Consider the following 27,193-nt stretch of genomic DNA (forward strand, 5'->3'; position numbering starts at 1 on the left):
GTGTGGCTCAAGTGGTAGAGCACCTGCCTAGCAAGCATGAGTTCCTGAGTTCAAACCTCAGTACTGCCAAAAACCAAAAAAAACAACAGCAACAGAAGTCAAAAACAAAAATGATACTTGTCATATAACAAGTCAGTAATACCTTTGAAAAATCATAAAAAATGCACGCACGTGTGTATGTGTGTGTGTGTGTATGTTTTAAGTTCTTTTTTATCTGATAAGATATGATCTGGAATATGTTTTCTGATTTTGTAATTCAAATAGTGTACTGTTCTTTAGTGTATTATGTTTACTTTTGTGTACTATTTGTAGACTGTTATGCTAAAAATAATATACGGGAACAATTTGATTCTAGGTTAGTATCTTTCAGGTAAAAAGGAAGGTTTTGTTTTTAGTGAACTAAAAATTTTGTGCATTATCCTGAGCATCTTGAATTATGTGCTGCATATCTAATAATCCTTTAGCATAAGCTTCATTCTTTTCAACTCTATTCTTTTGGCTAGTGTTAAACACTAAATATCTAACATTAAATACTCTAATGTCATTTCTGATGCTGCGTAATGTGACTGCTTCATTAATGCTGCCTCTCACTCCTCTTTCCTCTCAGCCCCTGCTGGCTCTGCTGGCACTCCTCCCCTTCCTGCTACTTCTGCATCTGCCCCCACCCCTCTTGTTCCTGCAACTGTCCCCTCCTCCACTGCCCCAGACGCTGCTGCTGGGGGTGCCCAGACCCTTGCTGATGGCTTCACTTCTCCAACTCCCCCTGTTGTTTCTTCCAATCCCCCTACAGGTGAGTATTGGTGAATTCATGGGCAGGCAGGTCTAGTCATCTGGTTATTGTTACCTGGAACTCCAGCTTTATTTTATTGTTTTTTCATTTGTCAACTTGGTTTGATTGTGCTTTGTATTAAAAAAAATATAAAGAATAATGTTCTAAACAGAAAGTAGTGTGTGACCAAAGATAAGAATTTCCTGAGAATATGAGGGTAAAGTTTTTCATACATTTTTTTCCAATGGGGTAGCACAAATACGTATTTATTATTGTGTGGATTGTGTGTGTGTATTTATATGTGTGTGTGTGTATATGTATATGTATAAATTTTTATTTATTTATTTACTTATTTTTTTGCGGTACTGGGGCTTGAGCCACTTTACCAGCCCTGTTTTTGTAAAGAGTTTTTCAAGATAGGGTCTCGAGGAACTGTTTGCCTGGGCTGGCTTTGAACCTCGATTCTCCTGATCTCTGCCTCCTGAGTAGCTAGGATTACAGGTGTGAGCCACCGGTGCCTGACTCAAAGGTATATTTTATAGGATATATTTTATATAACAAGTTGAAGGCCTCTGTTAATCTCTTACAACAGAATCTTTCTCTTATTTTAGCAGCACTGGAAACTCATAGGCAATGGATTTCTAAAATATTTTAGATTTAAGTTAAAATATTTCAACTTAAGTTGATCGGTGTTTTCGTGTTTTAAAATTGTAACCTAAAATTTGTTTTCATGGGGTAGGGAGTAAAATTTAAATTGCTACAAAACATATTTGAACAGTTAATATGCTGGTTAGTAAACGGATTTTTATGTCTTCTAACTTGTATGTTTGAATATAACACCTTAGTGTTTAGCTTGCCAATAAAGTATTTCATAGAAGAAATATTCATTGTTCCCATAGCCAGATGCTTACATGTTTTAAAAGACACTTTTAGCTAAACTGGATTTTGGATGTGTTCTTTTTTGGATAGCTTCTATACAGTTCTTAAAATGAAAAGCTTTCTGTAGTGAATAAATATAAAAATGGGCTATTCTTTGATCTGTTAGGCTAGACTACCTAGTTCAGTTTGGGAATCTTGTTATGCTCTTATATTAATAAAGAATGTATCTTGAAATTAGCTGTAGACCTAGAAAGGACAGATTACCTGGAATTGAAAGTCAGCATTTTAGTAATTAAGTGATTTTAATAATATATGCCTGGTTTACACTGTTAACTAAAAGCAAGGTAAATGCCTTATTAATAATTTATATCAATATAATCTTTTTATGCTGTTTGAGTCACCAACTACTTTTTATAAAGGTATAACTTATATACAGAAAAATTCACATTTTTTTAGTGTATATATGTGTGGGTTTTGGCAAACAGTTCTGACCACCACAGTTAAGATACAGAGAAGTCCTATCATCCCAAAAAGTCCTCCATTATTCCTGTGTACTCAGTCCTTCCCGTAGTCTCTGGCAATTCCTTGATCTATTTTTTTGTCCCTAAAGTTTTACCTTTTCAAGAATGTCATATAAATGAAAGCATATGACATGTAGCCTTCTGGGTTTGGTGATTTGGCCAGGTGCTGTTGAGATTTATCCATGTTGTTGCATGTTTAGGTATTTTATTCTTTTTTATGGAGGAGTTAGTCTTTTGTATGGATGTACCATAGTTTGTCTCTTTCCCATTTGAAGGACATTTGAATTGTTTTCAGTTTTGAGTGATTAGTAAAGTTGCCATAAACATTAACATGCATGTTTTTGGTAACCATAGGTTTTTATTTAATTTGGGTAAATACCAAGGGGGAGAAGATTGCAAGGTTGTATTATGTTTATTGTTTTCCAAAGTGGCTGTAAAGTTTTGTGCCCCCACCAGAAATTTTCAGTTGTATACTTATCACTGTGCAATACTGTCAGTTTTGTTTTTTAAGTGTAGCTATTCTAGGAAGTGTGTGATGATTTTTAATGTGGTTTGGATTTGCATTTCCCTAATGAGTAATGATGCTGAGCATCTTTTTATATGCTCATTTGCCTTTGTATATTTTCTTTAGTGAAGTGTCTGTTCACATTTTACACTCCCTACTACTTTTTTCTGTTCTTTTACCTTTGTAACCCACCACTTTTAAAGTTTTTTTCTTATCATGAGACCTTGTATATTTTGAATTCCTTATTAATCACGTGAATTGCAAATGTTTTCTTTCCATTTTGTGATTTGTTATTCCATATTCTTAATGGTGTCTTTCAAAGAGCAGAAGTTGCTCATTTGGTGAAGTCCAGTTTGTCTTTTTTTTCTTTTCTTTTATGGATTGTGCTTTTGTGAGAATATTTTTACCCTAGGTCATAAATATTTTGTCTTATGTTTTTTTTCCAGAAGTTTTTGGTTTCAGGTTTTATACTTAGGTTTATGATAATTAGCCATGTCTTTTTTTTTTCTAACCTACAAGGTAAATACCTCATTAATAGTATAAATGGTATCTTTTATTTAGTGTCTTTGAATCACTGCAAACTTAAAGCATATGAGATTTTAGACTGTATCTAACTTTATAAAATTCATTATAGTGTTAATAACCAGATGTTTTAACTTGAAGATCCTAGGTTTGTATTAGCTTGTTAGAGGTTTAATTAGTAAAATGTCAATGATGTGTTTGTATCTAGTGATTCAAGTGACTAAATGAGCCTTTTAAATAATAGTTTATTAGTTTGCATGTTTACCTTTTTTATCACGATTACTGATACATCTCAGTTGACAGTGGATTATGTTTTAGCTTTGAAATACAAGATTTTACACAACAGAACTGAATTGTAGGTTTTAATTTAAAAGAAGATTAAATGGTATGGTAAATTGTGAGTGCTTTTGTAATATTCTTTATATTATTCCATATGAATCAAGGTTTTATAAAGTTATGGGGTTTCTGAAGAGCAATTTAGTTATGTAAAATCATTTTATTGTCACAGGTAAGAAGAAATATTGCCAAAAGTATTTTTCTTTTCGCTTCCCTCCTTTTTTCTCTTCTTCCTTGGCCCTTTCTGCCTTCTTTTCCTTGCTTTCTCCCTCTTCTTTATCTTTCCTTATCCCCAGCTTCTCTTCTGCTTCCCTCTTTCTTCCTTGTCCTTCTGCTCCTTCATTCCCTCATACCATCTTCTCTCTCCCCTGCCTTCTTGCCTGCTGGAGTGTTCTTTCACTCAGCTGAATGGAGGCATAATGGGGTAAAGTTTAGAACTGAGTTGTATTATCAGAAATCGAACAGATTAGAGAAGAGTGTCATCTCTGGTTGGCAAACACTGTTGAGTAATTCTCAAAAGCCAAAATATATCGAAATTAATGATATGTACAGGTTTGGGGGTGATGTTACAAATAAGATATATTTTGCTTTACTTTTTTGTGTTTTTTTTTTCATACATATAGTTGCATAAACTAAGACAGTAATATGTATCTAAAAATATGTGTTTGATTTGGAATATGTCACCAGATGTTTTCCTTTTTAAAATTTCTTCACTTTCTTAAGTTTATTATTTTTATCATTGTTGTTTTTAATTAAGACCTTGTATCACAATTTTTTTCTTTTTCTTTCCCAGATATTCTTATTTTGTTGAGTTTAATTTCCAGTGTTTAGTGGCTACTTTTTTGGAGTGAGGAGACTGCCTTAATCCATTTTGTGCTACTATAACAAAATACCAAAGACTGAGAAATTTATAAACAATAGAAGTCTATTTGGATTGTAGTTCTAGAGGCTGCAAAGTCCAATGTCAAGGGTTGTATCTGATGAGGACCTCCTCGTGGTGTGAGGTAGTGGAAGGCATCACATGGCATGAGTATGTGTGTGTGAGAGAGAAAAGGAAGCTGGGCACTAGTGGCTCACAGCTGCAATCCTAGCTCCTTGGGAGGCCAATATCGGGGGGATTGAGGTTTAAGGCCAGCCTCATCTCTAAAAATAACCAGAGCAAAATGGACTGGAGGTGTGGCTCAAGTAGTAGAGTGCCTACTTTGCGAGTGCAAAGCCCTTAGTTCAAATCTCATTCCCACAAATAAAAAAGATAAATAAAAGAAAGAGGGAGAATAGGGAAGAGGGGTGAGAGAGGTGACAGGGAGGCGAGGGGTAGAGGGAATGAACTCATGCTTTTATCAGGAACCCACTTCCAGAATCATTACCCGGTTCCTGCAACAGTAACATTATTGTCCATTGATGAACGCAGAGCCCTTATGACCAAGTCCCACACAAGAGCTTTGGGGGACAAATTCAAAATATGGCAGGAACGACAGTTTTAATTAATTGTGATGATTTTGATAACTCATCAAGTGATTAATAAAATCATAATGTTACTTAGTTATCAATTAGGTATAACTTTTCCAAACTTGCTCATGTTTTCGTTTACTTTCTTGCTTGTGTGCATTGATAAAATACCAGTTAAGAAATAACTCACCTTGCTTTGCTTCTCAGGTAGCAGTTAAATTGACTAAACACTGTTATTTTAAATAATAATCTTACTAAGATGTGGGCAGTGTACCTAAAGTATTTCATTATCTGAAATAATTTTCTTTTAATGATAGGGTTTTGTTCTGTCCCTTTTCTAGGTCATCCTGTTCAGTTCTACAGCATGAATAGACCTGCCTCTCGCCATACTCCCCCAACAATTGGAGGCTCGCTGCCCTATAGACGCCCTCCTTCCATAACTTCACAAACAAGCCTTCAGACTCAGATGAATGGAGGACCTTTTTACAGCCAGAATCCAGGTTAGATTTTCTTTTGCATTTTATGGGTTGTGCCTTATTAAAAACCTTCAATTAAAAATCTTTAATTTGGGGCTGGCAGAGTGGCTCAAGTGATAGAGTGCCTGCGTAGCAAGCGTGACTCCTGAGTTCAAACCCCAGTTACCACCCAAAACAACAAAACCAAAAAAAAAAAGCAAAACTTTAGTTTTTAGCACATAATAGGTGGTTAATACTATTTATTGGGTGAGTGTATATTAGAATGAATATTAGGTTTCTCATAATACTGTTGTCTTTTACCCCTTTCTTTTTCTTTTTATATTTTTGGCAGCACTGGGGTTTGAACTCAGGGCCTCATACTTGCGAGGCAGGCACTCTATCACTTGAGCCACTCTGCCAGCCCCACCCAAAAATGAATGCATGCTTTCCCTGTAAAGTGGTAGAACTTAATTTTTATGAACAGAATTCTTTTAATGTGCTAGTTATTTGCTTTTAAAAAAATAATACTGAGTGGGACATGATGGTGCACACCTGTAATCCCAGAACTTGGGAGGATGATGCAAGTTGATCTAGAGTTTGAGGTCACCTAGGCTACATTTGAGACACTGTCCAAACCTCTGAAGGGAGAACTGGGAATTGGAGAAACTGGCTCAAGTATAACAATTATGATAAATAATTGAATCAGACATACAGAACTAATCTGGCACATATTTAATGCTATTATATACAGTCATTATTTTACTTATTCTCTTGAGGAAGCAAGAGCAAATATTAGACTCTGTGACTATCATGAACATGCTATGTCAACTTAACTGTTTTTCTAGATTTTTGCTAAGGGGCCATTAAGCCTGCCTGTGAACACCTCTAATATTAAGGGATAATCCATTCCATCTTTGCTAAGCCTTGGCTTTTATGGAGCTAAAATTCATCTGTCACCTATTATTGAAACCTTGGCTACATCCTTTGGAATCTTGCAAAAGAAAAATTTGATTCTGATTTTATTTAAAATATTTCTTACATTCATGGAAATAAGGAGAATTAGGATTGTTGTGCCTGCAGCATAATGTGTGAAGCATTTAGTTACGATTTTTTTGTTTTCTGTATTCGTCTCTATTAAATTCTGCCTTTCTTCCCCAGGGATTTGAGAGGGTCATTATAGCTTTGTTAATCAGAGTGCTTTTTTGGGGGTGGGCGGGGGGGAAGCAGTACTCGAGTTTAAACTCAGGACTTTATGCTTGCTAGGCAGGTGCTCTACCACTTGAGCCATTCCACCAGCCCTTCAGAGTGCTTTTTAAAAAACTTAATTTTTTCCCCCTAAATCATATCTCCCCCTCCTCTGGGGACTCCAGTCTAGGGCCACCAGCATTTCATGCAAGTTTTACCACTGAGCCACACCTGCAGCCCCTACTTTGTCCTTTGACAGCTCTTTTTTTGTGAGACTTAATGCTTTTTTGAGCCCACACGTTGCATGGGTGTGCTGTGCTCAGCCAACGCAGGTTTTTGCTTTCTAAGACATTAACAAATTAATGATAGAAAACCTCCAGCAAGGTGAAAGTAAGATTTATTTGCCAGGAAGAGAAAATAAAGGCTGCTCTTTAGGTTGAGAAGTGCCTCCAGCAACAGGGTAGGAAATCGGATACCCTCTGAGGGGTGTGAGGAGATTTTTTTCTCCTTGCTGTGGTTCCTTAAAGAGGGCAGCTGTTTCTGTGCTAGTGCTCCTCTTTTTTCCTCAGGACTGCTGTTTCTGGGCTGGGGCTAGCAGCCTTTCTTAGAAGCAGTTCTTCAGGTTCTGGTGATCTCTATCTCAGGGCCCACATTTTTCCTTTCAGTACCTTCATTTTATTTGCTTTAGAATTTTGTATAGGTTTCTCATATTATTCCTTTGGCCCCACAACGGTCCTTGTATTTTCATATTTAAAATGGGAGAAAAATTGTGCTTTCTCAAGTAGCTAATTCCCTGATTTAACAAAATGATGCCAGGTATGTGTTTTATGAACCTATATTTTGCAATTGGAGTCTTGCTATGAATGCATGCTTCTAAAGAAGTGAGTTGACAACTCAGTGGGTTTCTGTGAGGTGTAAATCTAGTAGCATTGTTACTAATGTACAATTTGGGTTGAGCTTGCAAAAGGGTAGTATAACATAGGGATTAAAATACGGAATAAAGGCATGGGGATGGCTCAAGTGGTAGAGCAGCTGCCTAAAATATGGAATAATACTCAGTATCTAGTGCCAAGTCCAAGGAACATTATTTTCAAATGAGATTATTTCAGAAACAGATGAAAACCCTTTGAATTACCATTATTTCTTAATCTAAAGAAGTAGGAATATTGATTTATTATTCATCTTGCCAGCAGTGAGGAGAGTCATAGAAATACATAGAGCTAATCACAAGTTAATAGTATTCTTTAAATGTAAATATCAAGCACCTTGGTGGTGAAGAATATACATATATGTACATATATATGTATTTATGCATATATATTTGCATATGCATACCTAAACATAGTTTGTTAAGACATAATTCATAAGGCATTTAAATACAAAAGTCTTTAGTACGAAATGGTTTTCATTTTTTGATCAAAATTTCTTACAGAAGAAGATTTTTTAAAAAGTCCAATTTAGCTGGGTGCTGGTGGCTCATCCCTGTAATCCTAGCTATTCAAGAGGCAGAAATCAGGAGGATCGCAGTTCAAAGCCAGCTCTGGACAATCAGTTCAAGAGACCCTATCTTGGAAAAACTCATCACAAAATAAGGGGTGGGTGGAGTGACTCAAGGTGTAGGCCCTGAGTTCAAACCCACTATGCGCCTCCCCCCCAAAAAAATCCCAATTTTATAAAGTAGAAAGTTGATTCCAAGAAACGTGACTATAGTTAATGTGCTAAAGAATTTTTTCAAGTGTGTATGCTATTTTACAAAGCAAAAGTGTTAGGCTTAATCCTGGATGGTATTAAAAAAATGACTAAAACAATGAAAAAGACCATTGGAATGGTAATGATGCAAAAGAAAAGCCACGTCACTCGCCTCTAAAGGATGAGTCAAGTTGAAACATTGCCATAAATCTCCAGAAGAACATGGATGTGGTGGGACTTTAGCAAAGTATAACTAAGGAACAGTAGCAAGAAGCTATTTTTGAATTCTGTTTTAGGCAGACTTCAGGGTTTGTTAGGAAATGTTTATTTTAGGGAAGATGGAAAGCAAGAAAACAAATGAGAAAGTATAAGTATAGTCTTAGATAAGTCAAATAGGCCCTTTACACTGACTATCAAGCACAAATTATATTTTAATTATGTTTTTTAATGTGCTATCTTTTCTTGGCATAATATCATATGGTAATTTTTTTAATTTGGAAAAAAAAAACCAAAAAAGATACAATTCTTTTAAACTTTCTCAGACTACAAGATTGATAGGTATTTGGTAACCACAATTGTATTATCAGAAAACCTCTTCTTACTGATTACTTGAGTTCACTTTTAAATCTCCCTTGTTCTAAGTTACTACTCATTTTTAGAAAATACCTGATTCTCAAATTGCTTGAATTATTTCTCTCCTTGGAATGTAAAATATAAGCAGCTAATCTTAAGTGGACTATTATAACTTTAATGTACAGCCTCTGAAGGTGATGGTGTTTAATGTTTTAAAAGTAGTATATATTTAGTAGTGTTTATCTTTCTAATTTTTTCAGAGTATTTCTAAAGCTATAAAAATAAGAGGTGAAAGTCTAATTTTATTTTTAAAAACTCTTTGAATTGGATATTTAAAACACCATACCTGAAAGGTTATGCTTCAGAAGATTATAGAAATAACCAGGGAAGTTACGCTTGGAAAGTCTGTACATTTCACCGGCATAGACTCATCCTCTTGAGTTTTGTTTGCTTGGAAAGGCTTTTACTGTTTATATTTAAATGTTGCTGTGTGCGCTATAGTTAGTTCTTATTGCCATTCAGTTCAAGATCTCTCTCAAATCTCCAGTCACTTGGGAAGCCTATCTTTTCAAGTTAGCTTTATCTCTGTTCACTGTGAAGTTAGTATTACTGAATCTATGTTTGGAGACCTTTTTTGTTTATTGGGTAAAGGGTCTTGTCATATAAGGAATCATCTTGACTAAATAATGAAAATAAACTTTATAAAGTTCTCATTCTTGGTTGTTGTTGCTCCTGGGGATAGAACCCAGGGCCTCGACCCTTACTTGCCATTCTTCACTGTTTACAAGATGCCTAAGGCTAGAACTGAGTATAGAAAAAATTACTTGCATCCTCCTTAAATTCTCCCAGTATAAGTATTTTCAGCTTAACACTACCAAGGGTAAATCTAGTCTAAAGTAAGTTGTTATTTTATATTTTGGATTACAGGGATTCTGGTCAGGTGACATCTTGTATGTTCCAAAAATAAAGTGCTGTGGTATATCTGAATTAATTTGGAACACCATATTGAAGGTTTGTCTTGGACAATAAATAAATAAATAAATACATACATAAATACATAAATTTGGGGTAATTTCTGTAAAACCCAAATGGAAGTGAATTTTTGAAAATGCCCTAGGAATAATTTTGAAGATAATCTAACTTCTTCCAAAGTAATTCTGTTTAGTGAAGATTTGGGATTGGTTCTTCTGGCTGCTTTTGGTGTACTTCTTAAAAGAACTATGGTTGCAGGTCTAGGAAAAAAGCATATTCATCTTTTAGAATTAAATTCAACCTACCTGTAAAACACTATTGTAAATTAAGTGTAATTCCCTCAAGTACTGAAAGGTCATATTTTTATTATATAGAGAAACATTGACTGAAGTGGGAAATCTCCTACTTTGGTTTCGAGGATTTTCAGGGTGTGTGCTAACAGAAGAGGAGCATGCCTTCTTATTTGACGTGAGCATGCACCTACTCTACTGGTGTCCTTAGCTGTCTGCTGCTGTTTTAACTATTTCGTTTTGGCTTCCGTCTCTGTTCATTGTCTTCTGCTTACTCCATGTATTGGAAACAGGGTATTGTGAACGCATCAACAATTGTTCCAAGCCTGTGAGTTGGAGACAGACACACAAGTCAAGGATTTACTGCCAAGAAGTGTGACTTTAGGGAAAAACCTAACTAAAGGTATCTTTTAAAGAAAGGAGCCAATTTTGAGGTTATACTGCTGTCCCTTACATTTAAATACTCTTCAAGATTATCTGCTTGATTTTTCTCTGTGCATTTTATATGTTCTCCCTGCATCTGTCCACAGAATCAATAGTTATGTCTCTACTGATGACTACTGACTTTATACCTCTTGATTTTTCACATAAATTTAACCTAGATTTTCATTATCTCCCATGTTTATGCTTAAGTTACTTTCATGCATCTTATTTATTATAGCATTATGTCTTCCTGACCTGTGTTACTCCCCAGCCTATGCCTTTCATAGTACTAAGGTTAATGTAGTTAGTGACTTCTTCACTTTCATAGTCATGAAGGTGCAAAATGTAAGAATCATCTTTGCCGTAGTGCTGTCCTTTGCATGCTAACTGAATCATTATGGTTGCTCAGTACTGCTTTTCCCATGCTGTTAACTAAGTTCTCTGCTTTTCTTTCTGTTTCTAGAAACTACTCTAGAAACCATGGCGGCCCTGGGTTTCTCCATCCATAGTTTTTTTTTTTTTTTATCTTTGCAACCATTTTGTGAAGTAGGTTGCATTATCTCTTTTTCATATCACATTTATGGATTAGGTTAAATGAAGTTAATAGACATGCTATCCAAACAAAAGGAAATGGTAGATCAGGGGATTTGAGGCTAAGTGACTTCAAAAACAAATCTTTCCCTAGGAAACACTCTTTCACCTGGCCTTTAGGGTCTTTCCCTATTTTATATCCACCTACTCATCTTTCTGTGGTTTTTACTTTTTAGGATATCTTATGTTAGCCATATGGAAGCATTTCTGGTTCTGTTAACTCAGGTTATGCTATTGTATGTCTCTATGCCTCTGCCCTCACTGAGTTTCCTCAGCTTTAAATATCTTTCTCAACTCCTGTATGCTTGGTGAACTCCTTTTCTTTAAGTACTTGTTCAGATTTCGTTTCTATGTAGCTTTCCTCACTACGACACCACCATTTCCTGGGAATTTACAGAAATATTGTTGGGCTAAGGTGATTATTTTCAATTCCTGAATGAAATGTGATCTGTCTTTGTAAAAAGATGCATTCTATACTTTATACTCATTCTCAAGGAATCCATAGTTGTAGAGTTACCTTGTGAAGTTGGATGTATCTGATTTATTTGTGCTTTTGTATAGGTTAAACATTTGTTGAAGCCTTACTCTAATGCTAGGCACTGTGCCCGGTGTTTGAGATAAGGAAAAAACACCATGGGGAAAAGAGTGGAATGATTTGAATAAGGCTAGTACTTTTCTGTAGACTCAGGGAGGAAATGTACCAATGACAGTGAGAAGTTTTAATACTGCTATAGCAGAGTGGGTCAGTTAATACTTATTTAATTAAATGAAAAATCAGTTAACTTGACTTTTACTGAAGCAATAAAAAAATATAAATTCAGTTGTAGGGAGGTAATTTTTTTCTCCTTTATTGACAGACACGAAAACTTGTAATCTTCAAGGTAAAATTCAGAAAACCAAATTATTCATATACTCTGGAAATTTTCTTTGAGAAGGCATTTGTAAACAAGAGGAAAAAGATCAATTGCCATTATATGTTGAGTAGATCTATGTGTGATAAATGTGTGTTGTAATATAAAAAAAACTTACTAAACTCCCTTAATACTTTGTGTGTTAATGAATTATCCTCTCGAGGGGATCCTTAAGATAGCTTATAAACTGTTTGTGAAGAGTGGTTTTCCTCCTTTATATGTTCATTTTATTGTATTATCCTTTCCTTTTGATGTAACTTGCCCTTACCCCTTATCCTGCACACCTTTTTTGTTTTTGCAGTATCTCTTGCTCCTCCTCCTCCCTCCATCCTACAGGTAACTCCTCAGTTACCTTTAATGGGATTTGTGGCCAGAGTTCAAGAAAATAGTAAGTTTATGTCTTCTTTATGCTGTAGATTAGATTATAGGCATAAAATGTCATTTATATTTGATTGAATAGTCATTCATTCACTGATACTTCAAATATTTGTGTACTATGATACATCAAATATTTGTGTACTATGAATGTCATTGTATGAATGGCTAGTGGGATAATAAAATAATGAAGGTGAAATTCTCTACTTTCAGAAAGCTTTGAATCTAATAGTAGCTGGTAGTTGTAGCACCAGGCTGTGGGTGTGAGCCTCAGCACTAAAACCAAAATAACAACAAAAAATAATAAGACAAATAATATAAAATGGCATGTAAGAAGAAAGATCAGGCGCAGCTTGAGGAGATACTCTAATTACCAGATAGCCCATCTTTTTCTCTGAGTTGCTCAGATAAATAGTTTCCTATCTCTGGAGTTGTGGGTATATTGTAGGTAGCCTGAGAATCTTCCTCTAATTCCATGATTCCAAGTGTAAGAAGGGCCATGCCATAATACGGTCCAGGGGACCAAGCTGCCAGTTTGTCTCCCAAGCATCTTCACAGACTAGCAATGAATTTATGATGGCTTGTGGTCCAGTGTTGAAACATGCACAATCAGATAACTCATTTTATTGGCACATTGAGTCTTCTCTTAGGGAATCATTAAGGAAACACAGGAGACTTATTTTTCTGAATCAGGAGGCCTAGGGCAACATCCAGTGAGGAATTGCTGTCAGAGAAACCTGTGAACATAGGTCTCTATGATAGGTGAATTCTACATTAGAATTCATTGTGGGCATTCTACATTAGGAGCCATGGTACAGTCATAAGGTTATCTGATGGGCATGGAATGTGAGCTAGAAGAATTATATTTGCCTCCTGAACAACATAGGTTTGAACTGCTTTGGTCCACTTACATGTGGATTTGTGTGTGTGTCTGTGAGTGAGAGTGTGTGTGAGATTTGTGACAATTTAAGAAAACGTGTTGCCTAGAAATAGCAAAAAATTAAGGAAAAGGTATGTTATGAATGCCTAAAATATATATAGGTAATAGTTTATCATTTACTATCTTGAAATTTATACAAATCTATTATAAAAAGTTAAAATTTTATCAAAACTTAGGTATAAAAACATTTACAGACCATACACTACACCATTTTCAATTCAGAGAAATGCAAATAAATGTAAAGATGCAATATTAAATCACGACTGCTTGTAATATTGCAGTACAATATTGTAATATTGCAGTTTAATATTGCTGTACTGATTTTGTAACTACCTCCTGCTGTTGCTATGTAATCTCAAGTGTTGTGAGTATCCACTTAAAACCTAGTGTTAGGCTGATCATCTCTGCATAAGCAGCTTCTCTCTCCAGTAAATTGTGTATTGAGGTAAAAAGTGATCTTATGCCTGTAACCTAGCTCTTTGGAGGCAGAGATCAGGAAGATTGCAGTTTGAGGCCAGCTCACACAAAAAGTTAGTGAGACCCCTATCTCAACCAAGAAGCCAGACACAGTGGGGGAGTGCTTGTAATCCTAGCTATGTGGAAGACAATAGTAGGAGGATCATGGTCTCAGGCCAGTGTCGGACAAAAACATAAATCCTATTTGAAATATAACTAAAGCAAAAAAATGGGCTACAGTATGGCTCACATGTGGAGTGTCTGCCTGGCAAGCTCAAAGCCCTGAGTTCAAACCCCAGTACTGTACCACCCCCACCAAAACACAAATTGGTTTCAGCGCTGGGAATGTAGCTCAGTTGTAGAGCTTTTATCTAGCATGTGCAGGGCCCTGGGTTTGATCACGAGCACTGCAAAAAACAAACTAACAAAAATACCTCACGGGTCTCAAGTGTTTTTCACTGTATATAACTCGTATGACATACAGCATATGTATTAATTGACTGTTTGTCAGTAGCAGGGTGCAGTACTTAAGTTTTGGAGAGGCAAAAGTTATATGTAGATTTTTGTCTACTGCAGGGTGGAAGAGTTACCTTAACCTCTGTTCTGTTCAAAAGTCAACTGTATGCGCCTTAAGATTCAGTGTCATTAGGCCAGAGCAGCCCAGGGTATGCATCTCATTCAAATTACAGTGTCACCGATGGGATAGAAGTATTTGCAGGCTGTTGCTTAGGATACTTTAGAAATGGGCTTTGCCAGCAGCAGAGTGTGAGCTCTGTGGGAGCAGGGACATAGCCCACTTTGTTTGCTGACTGTGTCCCTAGGACTTAGAAAAGTGTCTGACACAGCAGGAACTTTTAGTCCTTCGTTTTTTTATGCTTCTATAGCAAACTAAATACACCTCCACATACACAACACATTGCCTTCCCCCCACCCCCAACCCTTGTTTAAGATGTGTTTGTATTTTAACTGGTATAATTCAGTTTTACTTTTCTGAGGGCTTGGTGTCTTTTTCATGTAGCTTTGTCTTTATATTTGCTGCTTTCCGATAAAGTCTGTTTTATCTACTTCTGTCTATTGGAAGGTATACCGTATGAATAACTATAATATTTATGACACTGGCTTTTTATGATGCTTTGTTAAATTTAAGAGCTATTTTCATATATCATCAGGTAGATTTCTTATATGCTATTTGGGCCAGTGTTCTTTTGGTTTGTATGTGACCCGTACTGGCTCAGAGAGAAAAATGCAAGGTTCAGCTGGCCCAACATGTACCTAAAATGGTCATAGTGTGACCTTGTGCCATGCTTGTGAAGTTAAAGGTGAGACAGGTTACTTTTTCCTGCTCTTTTAAAATTCTCTGCTGCACTGAAACAGCAGACCAGGTAAGAAAAGTGTTTAATCAGAGTATCAAAACGAAGGACTTTCAATTTAGTTCCATTTTTACATACCCATTACACTAAGAAAGTTTTCATCTATCACAAATCAATTTAATGAAGGTAGTCACTTTTATAATGCTCTGAAGGTTTGTTTGTTTATTGTTTTACTATCTTGATGTGCTGTATGTTCTATGAGATGATCTCATTCATTTTGAACAAAGTAGTTCAAGCAGCTTCTGGAGTAGAGGCCAGATCTTGAAATTGATAAGAATGTTTGTATAGGAACTAAAAAGTAGACTTGAAAGTTGAATAGGATTATGAGTTGGGATGTCATTAGTTTTCATAGTCAGTAGTGAAAAATTGTAGAACTTGTAGAAACATTACAATGTTTCATGAACATATCTCCAAAAGTACTGTTTTAATTTAATGTTACTGAAATACATGATTCACCAGCTCAAGATTTAGAAATGTCTTGACTAGATGTTTATAAAACATCATTATCATTATAGCAGCACTGCCTATATTTTAAAAACTCATTCCCTAATTTGGATACCCTATCACATTTGATTGCCTTTTGGGAACCTTTCCTATCCCTTCCTCTATTCTATTCTTTCCCCTCCATTTCTCTCTTACTCTCTCCCCCACCCCCTCCGTTTTGTATAAGGAGTGCTGTGACTGATTTCATAAACATAGCAGGACTTACACATTCAAATGAATGTTACCTCAAAATATTTACCTTGGAAAGAAACATACCTTTCAGAATTCTCTTCAGAGCTTTTTAGGCATATTATTTTGAAGATATTTTATGGGAGCAAAAATTTACTCTGAATCAAGTTTAGTATTTGGAAGAAGTCTGGAATTATTTGGAACCAGTTACAGTTGTGTAAGAAGTGCATTTATGGCCCTATTAATATTTTAAAATTTTTATAGTCCCCGTTGCTCTTTGGATAGAATCCAAACTTCAGTAAGGCCTGCCCTACTTAGTCTTCCTCTGTCTCTGTTGAACTTTGGACAGTTCTTCAAAGGTTTCCTGCTTTCTTATTTTTACACTTTTAAAAAAAATTTATGTCTGACATGAAGTATCCATTCCCATACCATACAACCCCCAGCCATTAGCTTTGACTTATCGTTCAGTTCTCCTTCCCTGACCCACATAGGAGGCAATTTGGTCTACGCTGCATGTTCCTATAGCATCTTAAAGCATTCATTACATTTCATTGTAAATGAAAGTGTGGTTGTCCGTGTCTGCATGACTTTTGCCCACCACTCTTTTTCTCAGTGCTGAGCATAGTATCTTAACTATAGTAGGTTCTCAGTTGATGTTTACTGAATGAGTAATAATGAAACATGACTTTAAAGTTATTAAAATTTTCTTATCCCATAGTGTAGTTTTTAAGGTAATAGTCGTAGCTGTTCAGGTGCTTTCCCACTTAATGTTGTAGGACTAGTAATATTGGGAAGCCCATTTCCACATGCTTAAAATTAAAACACCACCTTCTAAGATAAAGACTAAATGGAATGTATTAAATGTATTTATAGAGTGCTGGCTCAATGATTGAGACATTATAAGTATAAAGTAGTAACCTAGGATATTCTTATTAAACTGGCTCTCAGGCAGTTACAAGAAAGGTAAACATGATTAATGACAGCCTCTTTGAATGTAGTGTAATTTCAGTGATCTGAAAGTTCTTTTGGATCTATGCTTTTGTGCATTTGTTTAAATCAGTCTTTTTATATTATAAGTGCAAACAACATATACTGTTATTTCTCATCTCATCCATATGTAATTTTTCATAAAGTACATACTAAAATCACATATTTGTGCCTTTATTAAAAAGATGTAGGACTAGCACCAAGCAGGGTAGCACACGTCTGTAATCACAGCAGTTGGGAGGCTGAGGCAGGACAATCTCAAGTTTGACGGTGGCCTAAGCAACATAGGGAGTTTGAGGCCAGCTGAGGCTAAGACCCTATCTCAAAACAAAAATACAAAACATGAAACCAAAAAGTATCCCCTCAGACCACTGAAAAACCAGACAAACAACCTCATGGGTCTGAAGTATTTTTAGTGAATAAAATTTTAAAGTTTATAAAGTAGTTAAGTGCAGAGAGGCATGAGAGAGGACAACATTGAATGAGCACAGAACATGGTGTTGATACAGCTGATTCTCAGCAAGCACCGACAATTTCATAAATCCATTTGCTTCAGTCAATAGGCTTCCATTAAAAAAAAAAAAAACCAAACAGGATTGCTCAGAGAAATTCATGGATACAATTTTGATATTGATACTACATAAGAATTAATGTTGTTCATTAAAGCTGGTCTGGTGGAGTGGCTTAAGTGATAGAGCAAGCATGAGACACTGAGTTCAACCTCAGTACTGCTAAAAAAAAAAAAACCAAACAAATCAAAAAACCGGGCAGCTGATAGATATGTTTATTTTGTTGAGTTGTGTTCATGTACATTCCAAGCATTTTGAAAGCTTTGCGTTCTCTGAGTTTGGAGATAGTCTTTTAGATATTACAATGTGCTAATACCTGAGCTTCGAGGGCAGATCTCTATAGGATGAATTTTAGATATTTTAAATTACTCTTATGTAATCTAACCTGTAAATGTAATTTGAACATTGAGCATGAAAATTTGGAGCATAAATTAGTTTCACTTAGTTGAAATTCTGTAAATAAAACATCTTTATGGATAAAGTTACCCAAAATTGTTAGTGATTTTTCCTCCACATTTGGTAAAATGCTATTTTAAAAAAATTGAAAGGAAAGTAGTAGATTGTTAAAATTTGACTATTCCCTGGGAGGAATTATTTTAATTTGTTGTAAATGAGATATGGTTATATTATCTAAATCATTAGATAACGCCTCCTTGAGTAGAATGTAAAGCCAAACTGTATTGTACTGATTTCTTTTATAAAAAAAAAAAAAGATTATGTATTAGCATAAAAAGGTTCGAGAAGCCCAATTAATGGTAATTATTTTGGCTTTATTTTATGTAGAACTTTATTCTACATCCATTAGCACTAACCCAAAGGGTAGGAAGAAAGTCATACATGGAGATACAGAAAATTATATTTGGTGAGAAGACTTCCCTTGCCCTCTCAGTTTTTGAAAGATTTATTATTTTCAAGTGTGGGTTTGCATTTCATGAATCTAGAAGCTTAGATAAGAAATACTGAGGCTTGCATAATGTATAGTTTTGTTGTCAGCTTGATATATTCTTAGTTTCAGATACACCACCTCCACCACCACCTGTGGAAGAACCTGTGTTTGATGAATCTCCCCCTCCCCCTCCCCCTCCTGAAGATTATGAGGAGGAGGAAGCAGCTGTGGTCGAGTACAGTGACCCTTATGCTGAAGAAGACCCTCCATGGGCTCCAAGATCTTATTTGGAAAAAGGTAAGTTCAGAATGCTTTCTGGAGGGATGGGAAGATGTGTATATGGAAATGAAATTTGCTGGTACTGAAGAGAGAATCTTTATTTTTTTACTGAGAAGTAGTTTTGTTTGTTTGTGTATCTGTTCAATTTTAGTAATTTACTTTGCTGAGGTTTAGAATTTTGGAAGTCCATGGTATTAGAATTTTGTGAACACTGGTTATTTTTTAAATTGATGGTTATCCATTCCTATTAAACTTGATTTTCACAAATGGTTTCTCTAATATAAAAATCACAAAAGAGAGGGCTTTTCTGCTTCCTTTGGAATGCCTCAGGAAGAGGATTATTTTTCCAAGTTATCATTTCTATCCCCATCCTTAGAACATTAATTGTTCTGATTTTTCGAAATAGGGTTTCGAAAACCATGACAATAGCACCTTGGAATACAGGCTTTCAAATCTCATGAAGACTAATTAGATTTATGGCACCTGACCAAAAAGTCTTTAATACATATGTAATCAGAGTCTCTAGGAGAGGTGAAAGAAAGAAATAATATTTGAAGTAATAATGGGCAAAATGTTTCCACAGTTAATAAAGCTGTATTTAGGTATCTATTACTATGTACCAAATTATTTCAGAATTTACTGGCTTAAACAAAAACCATTTATTATTTCACTTGTGGGCTTAGCTGGATCCTTCTGACTCAGGAGACTCACATGGCTGCAATCCATTGTCAGCTAAGGCTACAGTTATCACCAAGATTGACTGGGGGAGGCTTTGCTCTTATGCTCTCTAATTTAGCCATTGGCAGGAATCCTTTCCTCATAGGTTGTTGGCTTGAGGGCCTTAATTTCCTCATTGGCTGTTAACCAGAAGCTGCCTACGATTCTGGGCCACATAGGCCTGTCCATAGTGCAGCTCACAACATGGCAGCTTGCCTCATGAAAATGAATAAGCAAGAAGAGGGAGAGAGCATGCAAGCAAGACAGAAGATTTTTCATTTTTTAAATTATTAACCTAACTTCAGAAATGACAACATGTCAGTTTTGTCATATTCCATACTTTTTTCTTTTTTGGAAGTTCTGGGGTTTGAACTCAGGGCCTTGCACTTGGTAGGCAGGTGCTCTACCACTTGAGTCTACTGCCAGCCCACCACGTTCTATTTATTAGAGGAAGTCAGTAGGTTTACCCATATGCTATGAATGGGGATTGCTTGCATAAAGGCATGAATACTATGAGACACAAATCATTGGAGCACCAATAAGCTCGAAAAACCCCCAAAAGAAAAAACATAACAAAATGCATGCCAAGGGACATCATAGTCAAATTATTAAAAATCACTACTAAAGAGAAAATTCTAAAGCTAATCAGAGGAAAAGTGATACATTACATAGGGAGGAATAAAAATGACTAAATGACTATACAATTCCCATGCAAGTCAAAAACAGTGAGCAGCATCTCTAAAGTAGTGAAGGAGAATACCAGTCTCGGGTTCTTTACCCTGCTTACAAAGGAAGAAGAGCTAGGGATTCATGACTGACATACATAGGAAATTTTAAAAGGAACATTTCCAGGTAGAAGAAAAGGGACAGTAGATGTAATCACAGGTCTGTTAAAAAACGGAGTAAATGGTAAGCATATTAGTAAATACAAAGACTCTTCACATTTTAACCTTTTTAGAGATAACTGAAATGAGTAATAATTTATTTAGAGTAAATACAAGTGACTTAATTAGCACAAAGAAAGGAGAGATACAAATATACTTTTATAAAGTTCATTTACTACCTGTGAAATAGTATTGTCTTGAAGGTAGAGAGGAAAAAATATACAGAGATTTAGCTAACATATAAGCAAGGGAGCAAAATGAAATAATAAATACTTAACCCAAAACAAACAGGAAGAAACAAACAAAGATGAGACAAATAGAATTTGAACAGCAAGATGGTAAATTAAAACTGAGCATATAATTGCATTAAATATGAAGTGTTTAAACAAGCTGAAGTAAAAGGCAGAGATTGAGAAACTGGATTAAAAAAGATCCAGCTATTATATATTGTATACAAGAAAACCACTTTAAATGTAAAGATCCTTTGGGTAAAAGTAAAAAGAATGTCAAAAGAAAGCTGGGTTGGTTATGTTAACATGAATGTAGATTTCAGAGCAAGAAATACTTCCTGCAATAAAAAATGAATATTTTGTAAGGATGATTGAATTATTTCATTAAAGAGGTAATAATCATAAATATACATACCCTTAACAGATCTTTGAGTTTGGACGTGGTGGCACATGTCTGTAATCCCAGATGTGTTAGAGGTTGGGAGTGTTACAGTTTAAGGTCAGACCCTGGCAAACATTAGTAAGATCCCATCTCAACCAATAATCTGGGCATGGTAGTTCATGCCCATGGTCCCAGCTACAGTAGAGGTCATAGGTAGAAGGATTGTGATCTGAGGCTGGCCCTCCAGGCCAGAACATTCTAGCCCCTATCTGAAAAATAACCAAAGCAAAGAAGGGCTGAGGGTGTATGGCTCAAGAAGTAGAATACTTGCCTAGCACGTGTGAGGCCCTGACTTCAAAACCCCAGCACTATAAAAAAAAAAAAAAAATTGAAAAGCAAAAATAGAAAAACCTGAAAGAAAAAATATAAATCATAATTTTAGTTAGATTTCAACATTCCCGTCTACATTTTGACAGAAGAAATAGGAGATGAGTAAGGACAGAGAAAGACATGAGCAATTTTCCCAACTTGCCCTCCTTAAGATGTATGGGACACTCGTCATGCAACTGCAGAGTGCACTGAACTGATCTGTACAATATTCTGGGCCATAAACAAGTCGCAGTAGACACAGAGGTTTGAAATAATGCATATATGTTCTCCGATCACCACAGTAGAAGTTAGCTAGAAAAAAACAACAGAAATAGTCTAAATAGTGTAGGTGTGATAGCACACTCACAAGCTACTTGGAGGTCTCAGTTGAGGATTGCCTGAGCCTGGGTGAGGTCAGCCATGGCAACACAGTGAGACCCCATCTCTTGAGAAGGATAAAGAAGCAGAGAACAGAAATCCTCAAATATTTGGAAATTCAACAACACATTTGTAGTAATTAATGATTTAATGAAGAAAACATAATGAACTAGAGCCCCGCCCACCTAAGGATTGGATCCAGGGACTCACCATGGTAGCAGGCTCTCTACTCTATACATCACATTTTTAACCAAATGAAAATTAATATGCCATGTATCATTGTGTACTTAGAAGAAAATTTTAACATTAGATGATTGTACTGAAAAACATTTGATAAAAGATACAAATTACCCTTATCAGAAATGAAATTGAAAGGGTAGAGTAACTTTATGCCTATAAATTCAACGATTTTGATGAAATGGACAAATTCTTTAAAGGACACAAAACTACCAAAGCTCACTTAAAAAAAACAAAACAGGTAACCTGAGAAGCCATCTAGGTATTAAAGAAATTGAGTGTGTAGTTTTAAGACCTTCTCAACAAAGAAAACTTGAGACCCTGGTAGTTACTAGAATTGGAAGTTCTAGCAAACATTTAGTTTAAAAAGTAATACCAATACTGCAAAAACTTTTTCAGAAAACAGAAAATGGAGAGAATACTTTTCAATTGATTTTATATGCTAGTGTTACCTTGATAACAAAATTACATCATAACAAAATCAGATAATTTTACAAACAAAAATTCTTCAGATTGTCACAGATCCAATCTAGCAGTGTAGGAAGGGGATGATAAGTTATGACTAAGTGCAATTTATAATGGGAATGCAAGGTTGATATAACATTTTTAAAAATCCATGTAATGCACTATTTTAACAAATTAAAGAAAATGTGACCATCTCATTTGGTTCAGAAAAATTATTTTTACCTACTTACAATGAAAAATCTAGCAAACTTAGAACTTCCTCAACCTGATGAACTGTTATCTATGAGAAACCTACAACTAATGTTATATTTAAGTGTGAAGACTGAATATTTGAACTCCTAAAAATCAGGAACAAGGCAGGAGTATCTGCTCTTATATTTCCTGTTCGTCATTGAATCAGAGGTCCCAGCCAGTGCAATAAAGGAAAACAGTAACAACAGTCAAGGCATACAAGCTGGGAAAAAACCAATCAAAACTTTTAATTTTCATCCTAAGATACCTTTAAAGAAAAGCTGGAAGAACTAAAGAGCAACCTTAGCAAGATTGTATTATTAGTCAATACAGAAAACTACATTTTTATATACTAGCAAAAGCTGGAGATTGAATTTAAAAATCCTTTTATATCCTTTTGATCCTTTTGATCCTTAAAAAGGCCTTTTTAAGGATCAAAAATATGAAGTGCTTAGAAATACAGTAAAACATATGCAAGACCTTTGATGAAAACTAAAACTTTAAGAGGAATTAATGAAGGCCTTAAATTGAGACATAGTTCTTTGATTGTTGTTAGGAGACTCTTTTTCTCACATTGATCTGCAGTAAAAATTTGAGAAATCGCTCATATAGAAATTGACAAGGGTGTTCTAAAAGTTATATTGAAATGCAAAAGTTCTAATGTCAAAAATTTTGAAAAAGAAAAATTTTGGAGGTTTTGCTAAAATTACAAGATTCAAGACGTGGTTCTGGTATAAGTATTGAAATATAAATCAATGGAATAAAATCCAGAATCCAGAAATAGGTCCACACATATTGTTTGCAAAGGTGCCAAGGATATCAAAATTAGAGGATGGGTTCTTCAGTGGTTTCATTAGAATGGTGGGGAAAGAAGGAAACAGTACCCCTAATAGCTTCTGAAAGGTTTGTTAATTCCGACTGCATCGTTAAGTAGTTTAACATTGTCTTCATTGATAGTGTCAAAGTTAACTTTGTTCTACCTCAAGTCATGTTATACATAAATTCCAAATTATATGAAGTGGAGTTTTACTGACTTAGGATAAGCTTTTCATTCTCCATATAAATAAAACCATCTCACTTCAGAACATGACTTAATATAAAAAAGTATATTGAGATGTATAATCTACTAACATTTTGATTTTCTAGTAGTTTGTTGCCAGCTCAAGGGACATAATTGCTAAGTATGGTTGCTAATGCTCCTACAGTATTTGGTGGTGACTCTTTTTTTAACTCATGCCAGTCACTTTTATGTAACATTCTTATTTTTATTTTAGTATCACTTCAGTTTTTTTCTTGATACAGATCTAAGTTATATTTGTTACTGACTCAGTTGTTTAGTAATATGGAATATAGATTTATTTAGAAGTGTCCAAAATGCTAGGCCTTGTGCTAGGTGCTAGAGGGATGCATAGAGATGAGTAAGCTATGAATCCTTCAGGAGTTTGCAGCATGGAGAGATTTTGTTTTAGATTGTTGTTCCTTGTTTCAACTTACATGTTTTATGAGAAAAGATTATTGAATCCTCTTACTAATCATCGACACTGTCTTTGTTTATATTTAATTCTTTCAGCATATTTCATATAAAATTATAAGGTTAAAATAAAAAAATAGAAACCTTTAAGAAAAGACGTTTTGCTCATTTACAGGCCTTCATAAAATTGTTTTAGCCTTGATTTGAAATGCTAATTTCAAATAGTATACTTTGAAATTTAAGACACATTTTCATGGTAGCAAAACCATTGAGAAAAAAAAAATGTAGGCACCAGTAGTAGTAGTCCTTCTTTGTTTCACTGTAACCACATAGAAACCAAATATTTCACATTTTCTTAAAATATTTTTCTCACGTGCTTTTTAAAATTCCACGTGTAATTGCGATACTATGTGCTATACATGCATGACTGGAAAAAACATCTATTAGATTTTTCTCACTACTTCCAAGACCTAATTTTGTTATTTTTCAACATCAGTATTCTGAATGTTTATATATTAAAAAATATATACACACACACAGTATTTGGTGGTTACTAGTATTGGTATATATTTCACATATGCATACACATACCCCAAAATACAAATACTGGTATATTGGTTTATATTCCTTTTTTTTCCCCCCCCTTTAGCACTGGGGTTTGAATCCAGAGCCTCCTGCATACTTGGCAAGAGGTCTACTACTAAGCTATATCCTTAACCCTTTATTTTGAGACAAGGTCTCACTAAGTTGCCCAGGCTGGCCTTGAACTCACAGTCCTCCTATTTTAGCCTCATGAATGCTGAGATTACAAATGATTGCACCATGTTCAGTTAATAGATACTTCTTTTGCTTTGTGTTTTTGAGACATCTCATTTTGTAGCTCAGCCTGTGAACTCACGATTCTCCTGCCTCTGCCTCCCAAGTGCTGGAATTATAGGTATGAGCCACCATTACTAGCTCTAGAATTATTTTGATAAAAGTCTTTTGCATTGAATCAGTGTATCTTCCTTTTGAATAGCTTCATAGTGAAGAAATAAGGTAAACTAATGGTGTATATCTTTCCCTGGAATGAAAATGAATATTTCAAACATTTTTTTGGATTTAAAAAGCTAGTTAATTTCAAAAGTGATCACTAATTTTGATAGTCCCTCCCTCACCCCCCCCCCAAAAAAAAAGTGGAAAAATACCTATCAGCTCTGTACCACCACTATGGAGTCCCTGGAATCATCTTCAGTGTGGATTCTGTCTAATCGATTCAGTTTCTACATTTTACAGAAGAAAATGGATGCACACAGAGCAAAATAACTTTTTATTTCTACTTAACTTCTCTTTGTTGTGGCAGTCTTTATATTCGCCTCTGAATTACTTTTCAGGTTTTACATTTCTGTAAGCTTAGAATATTGTCCTAGGGCTGGCAGAGTGGCATAAGTAGTAAGGTGCCTGCCTAGCAAGCATTATCCCTGAAGCAAGGAAAAAAAAAAAGTCTTTAAAAAAAAAAGTTAGGTTGACTAGCAATACTAGATAAACTTATGTCATTTAGTTACATTGAATTGTGTTTGGTTATATTTTGAGAAATAATAGTTTGAACTCTTCCAAGCTAGGTTTCTGTAAAGTATTTCTTGATACCCTTAATGTATCACAGTAATAAAAAATATTTACATGATTAAGGAAGGCATTTAAAGTGGGCCAGAAACATAAATTTTTTTTAACTTCTTAAGGCAAATTGCATTCTATCAGAAGTCTTTGTGGTTTCTGTTTCTCAATTATTTAAGCGAGGAATACAATTACAGAAGGAACTGAAAGTATAGGCTTCTTAGAATAATGGATGGTGATTTCAATGCATGAGGTTTTTGAGTATTACTAACAAAATAGTGGATTTGAGTAAATTATAAGGTATCCTAATTAACAAAACTGTTGAGGTGTAGATGTAATGTTAGGAACCAGAGATTTTCTGTAATAATGATTGAGAAGCCCCAGTGACCAAGTGATTTAAGAAGTAAAAATCACAGGAGAGCTTACAATGCCTTGGTTTTCTTAGCACTTTTAGAATATTATTGAGAATGTATTGAGTTGGTGACATAAGGCTATTTGTTTTGAAAGAATATATATCATGGGCTTCCATCATTCATGCATTTAAGTTGTGGGAATTCAACCACCATTCTTAGTGAACAGCCATAGAGACTGTAGAAAGGAGACATGAATTTGCTATTCCTTCAGCCTTTCTTGTTTCTCATTCTCCTCTCCTCTATCTCACAGCACTAGTATAATTCTAATGTTTAAAGATAAATATTAAAAAAAATACGGTGCCTCAACACATAGCTATCTTTCATGATTCTGAGGTTGTTTCTGTCTTCGGTGAGGTATTTCCCCATGGGGTGTTGGTAAGTTTCACTAAATGTGGTTAGTTTTTTTTTCTTTCTGTTGCCATTTGGGTTCATTTTAGAACCTAACTTTCCTAGAAAATGGGATTTCATTGTATAGGACTGGTTATTAGATTTTGTGTGTGTGTGTGTGTGTGTGTGTGTGTGTGTGTGTGTGTGTGTGTGTGTGTGTGTATTTTGGTCTGTTTAGAAAGTTGCTGGTTTGGGTACTTAAGGTTTTGTCTTTCTAGGAATAATATTTTGTTTTTTTCCTCCCTAGTTGTGGCAATTTATGATTATACAAAAGACAAGGAAGACGAGCTGTCCTTTCAGGAAGGAGCCATTATTTATGTCATCAAGAAGAATGACGATGGTTGGTATGAGGGAGTTATGAATGGAGTGACTGGGCTCTTTCCTGGGAATTACGTCGAGTCCATCATGCATTATTCTGAGTAAAGCTCAGCAGGGCTGTGCTTCCCTCACAGGAATAGTCAGGTCTTCCCAGATTATCCCAAGGCCCTGGGCATTTCCTTCTAGTGGAATAGAATGAAGGATATCAATGATTAAAAAACTACTTATTTTTTGGTTTATTCCCCAGTATTAAAAACAAAAAGCAACTCAAGTCTGATCAAATGGATCTTTATCTTTCTGTTGTCATTTGTACTATGCTGAGCTGTTTGGATTGAAATAAAGTGACCACTTCTGAATATGTCAAAGGTATAATATAATAAATAGCTAGAAACAAATCAAATTAAGACTGATTCAAAGAAAAATCTGGGATCTTTTCTCAGGAATACTGTACACCCTTGGAATTCCTCTTCATGATAGAATCTGAGGCACTAGATGTTCTTCATTGCCTGTGCTA

At 35.2% G+C, this 27,193-nt stretch overlaps 2 protein-coding genes across 41 annotated transcripts in view; one reads left to right on the forward strand and one right to left on the reverse strand.

Annotated features, from left to right (window-relative positions):
• Abi2 (abl interactor 2) overlaps positions 1-27,037 on the forward strand; it is an 84,083-nt gene extending 57,046 nt beyond the window's left edge. For 9 of the 40 annotated variants that reach the window (XM_074071492.1, XM_074071469.1, XM_074071476.1 and 6 more), the window contains 5 exons: positions 608-790; positions 5,323-5,481; positions 12,372-12,458; positions 18,449-18,622; positions 26,609-27,037. In XM_074071492.1, coding sequence (XP_073927593.1) covers positions 608-790; positions 5,323-5,481; positions 12,372-12,458; positions 18,449-18,622; positions 26,609-26,784 — 779 coding nt within the window. In that variant the 3' untranslated portion in view covers positions 26,785-27,037. The remainder of the gene's footprint in view (positions 1-607; positions 791-5,322; positions 5,482-12,371; positions 12,459-18,448; positions 18,623-26,608) is intronic. The other 31 variants (XM_074071496.1, XM_074071473.1, XM_074071485.1 and 28 more) reach the window with 6 other exon arrangements.
• Raph1 (Ras association (RalGDS/AF-6) and pleckstrin homology domains 1) overlaps positions 1-27,193 on the reverse strand; it is a 186,086-nt gene that overhangs the window by 56,096 nt on the left and 102,797 nt on the right. The window lies entirely within an intron of this gene.

This window comes from Castor canadensis, chromosome 4 (assembly GCF_047511655.1).
Source record: "Castor canadensis chromosome 4, mCasCan1.hap1v2, whole genome shotgun sequence".
Taxonomy (NCBI): domain Eukaryota; kingdom Metazoa; phylum Chordata; class Mammalia; order Rodentia; family Castoridae; genus Castor; species Castor canadensis.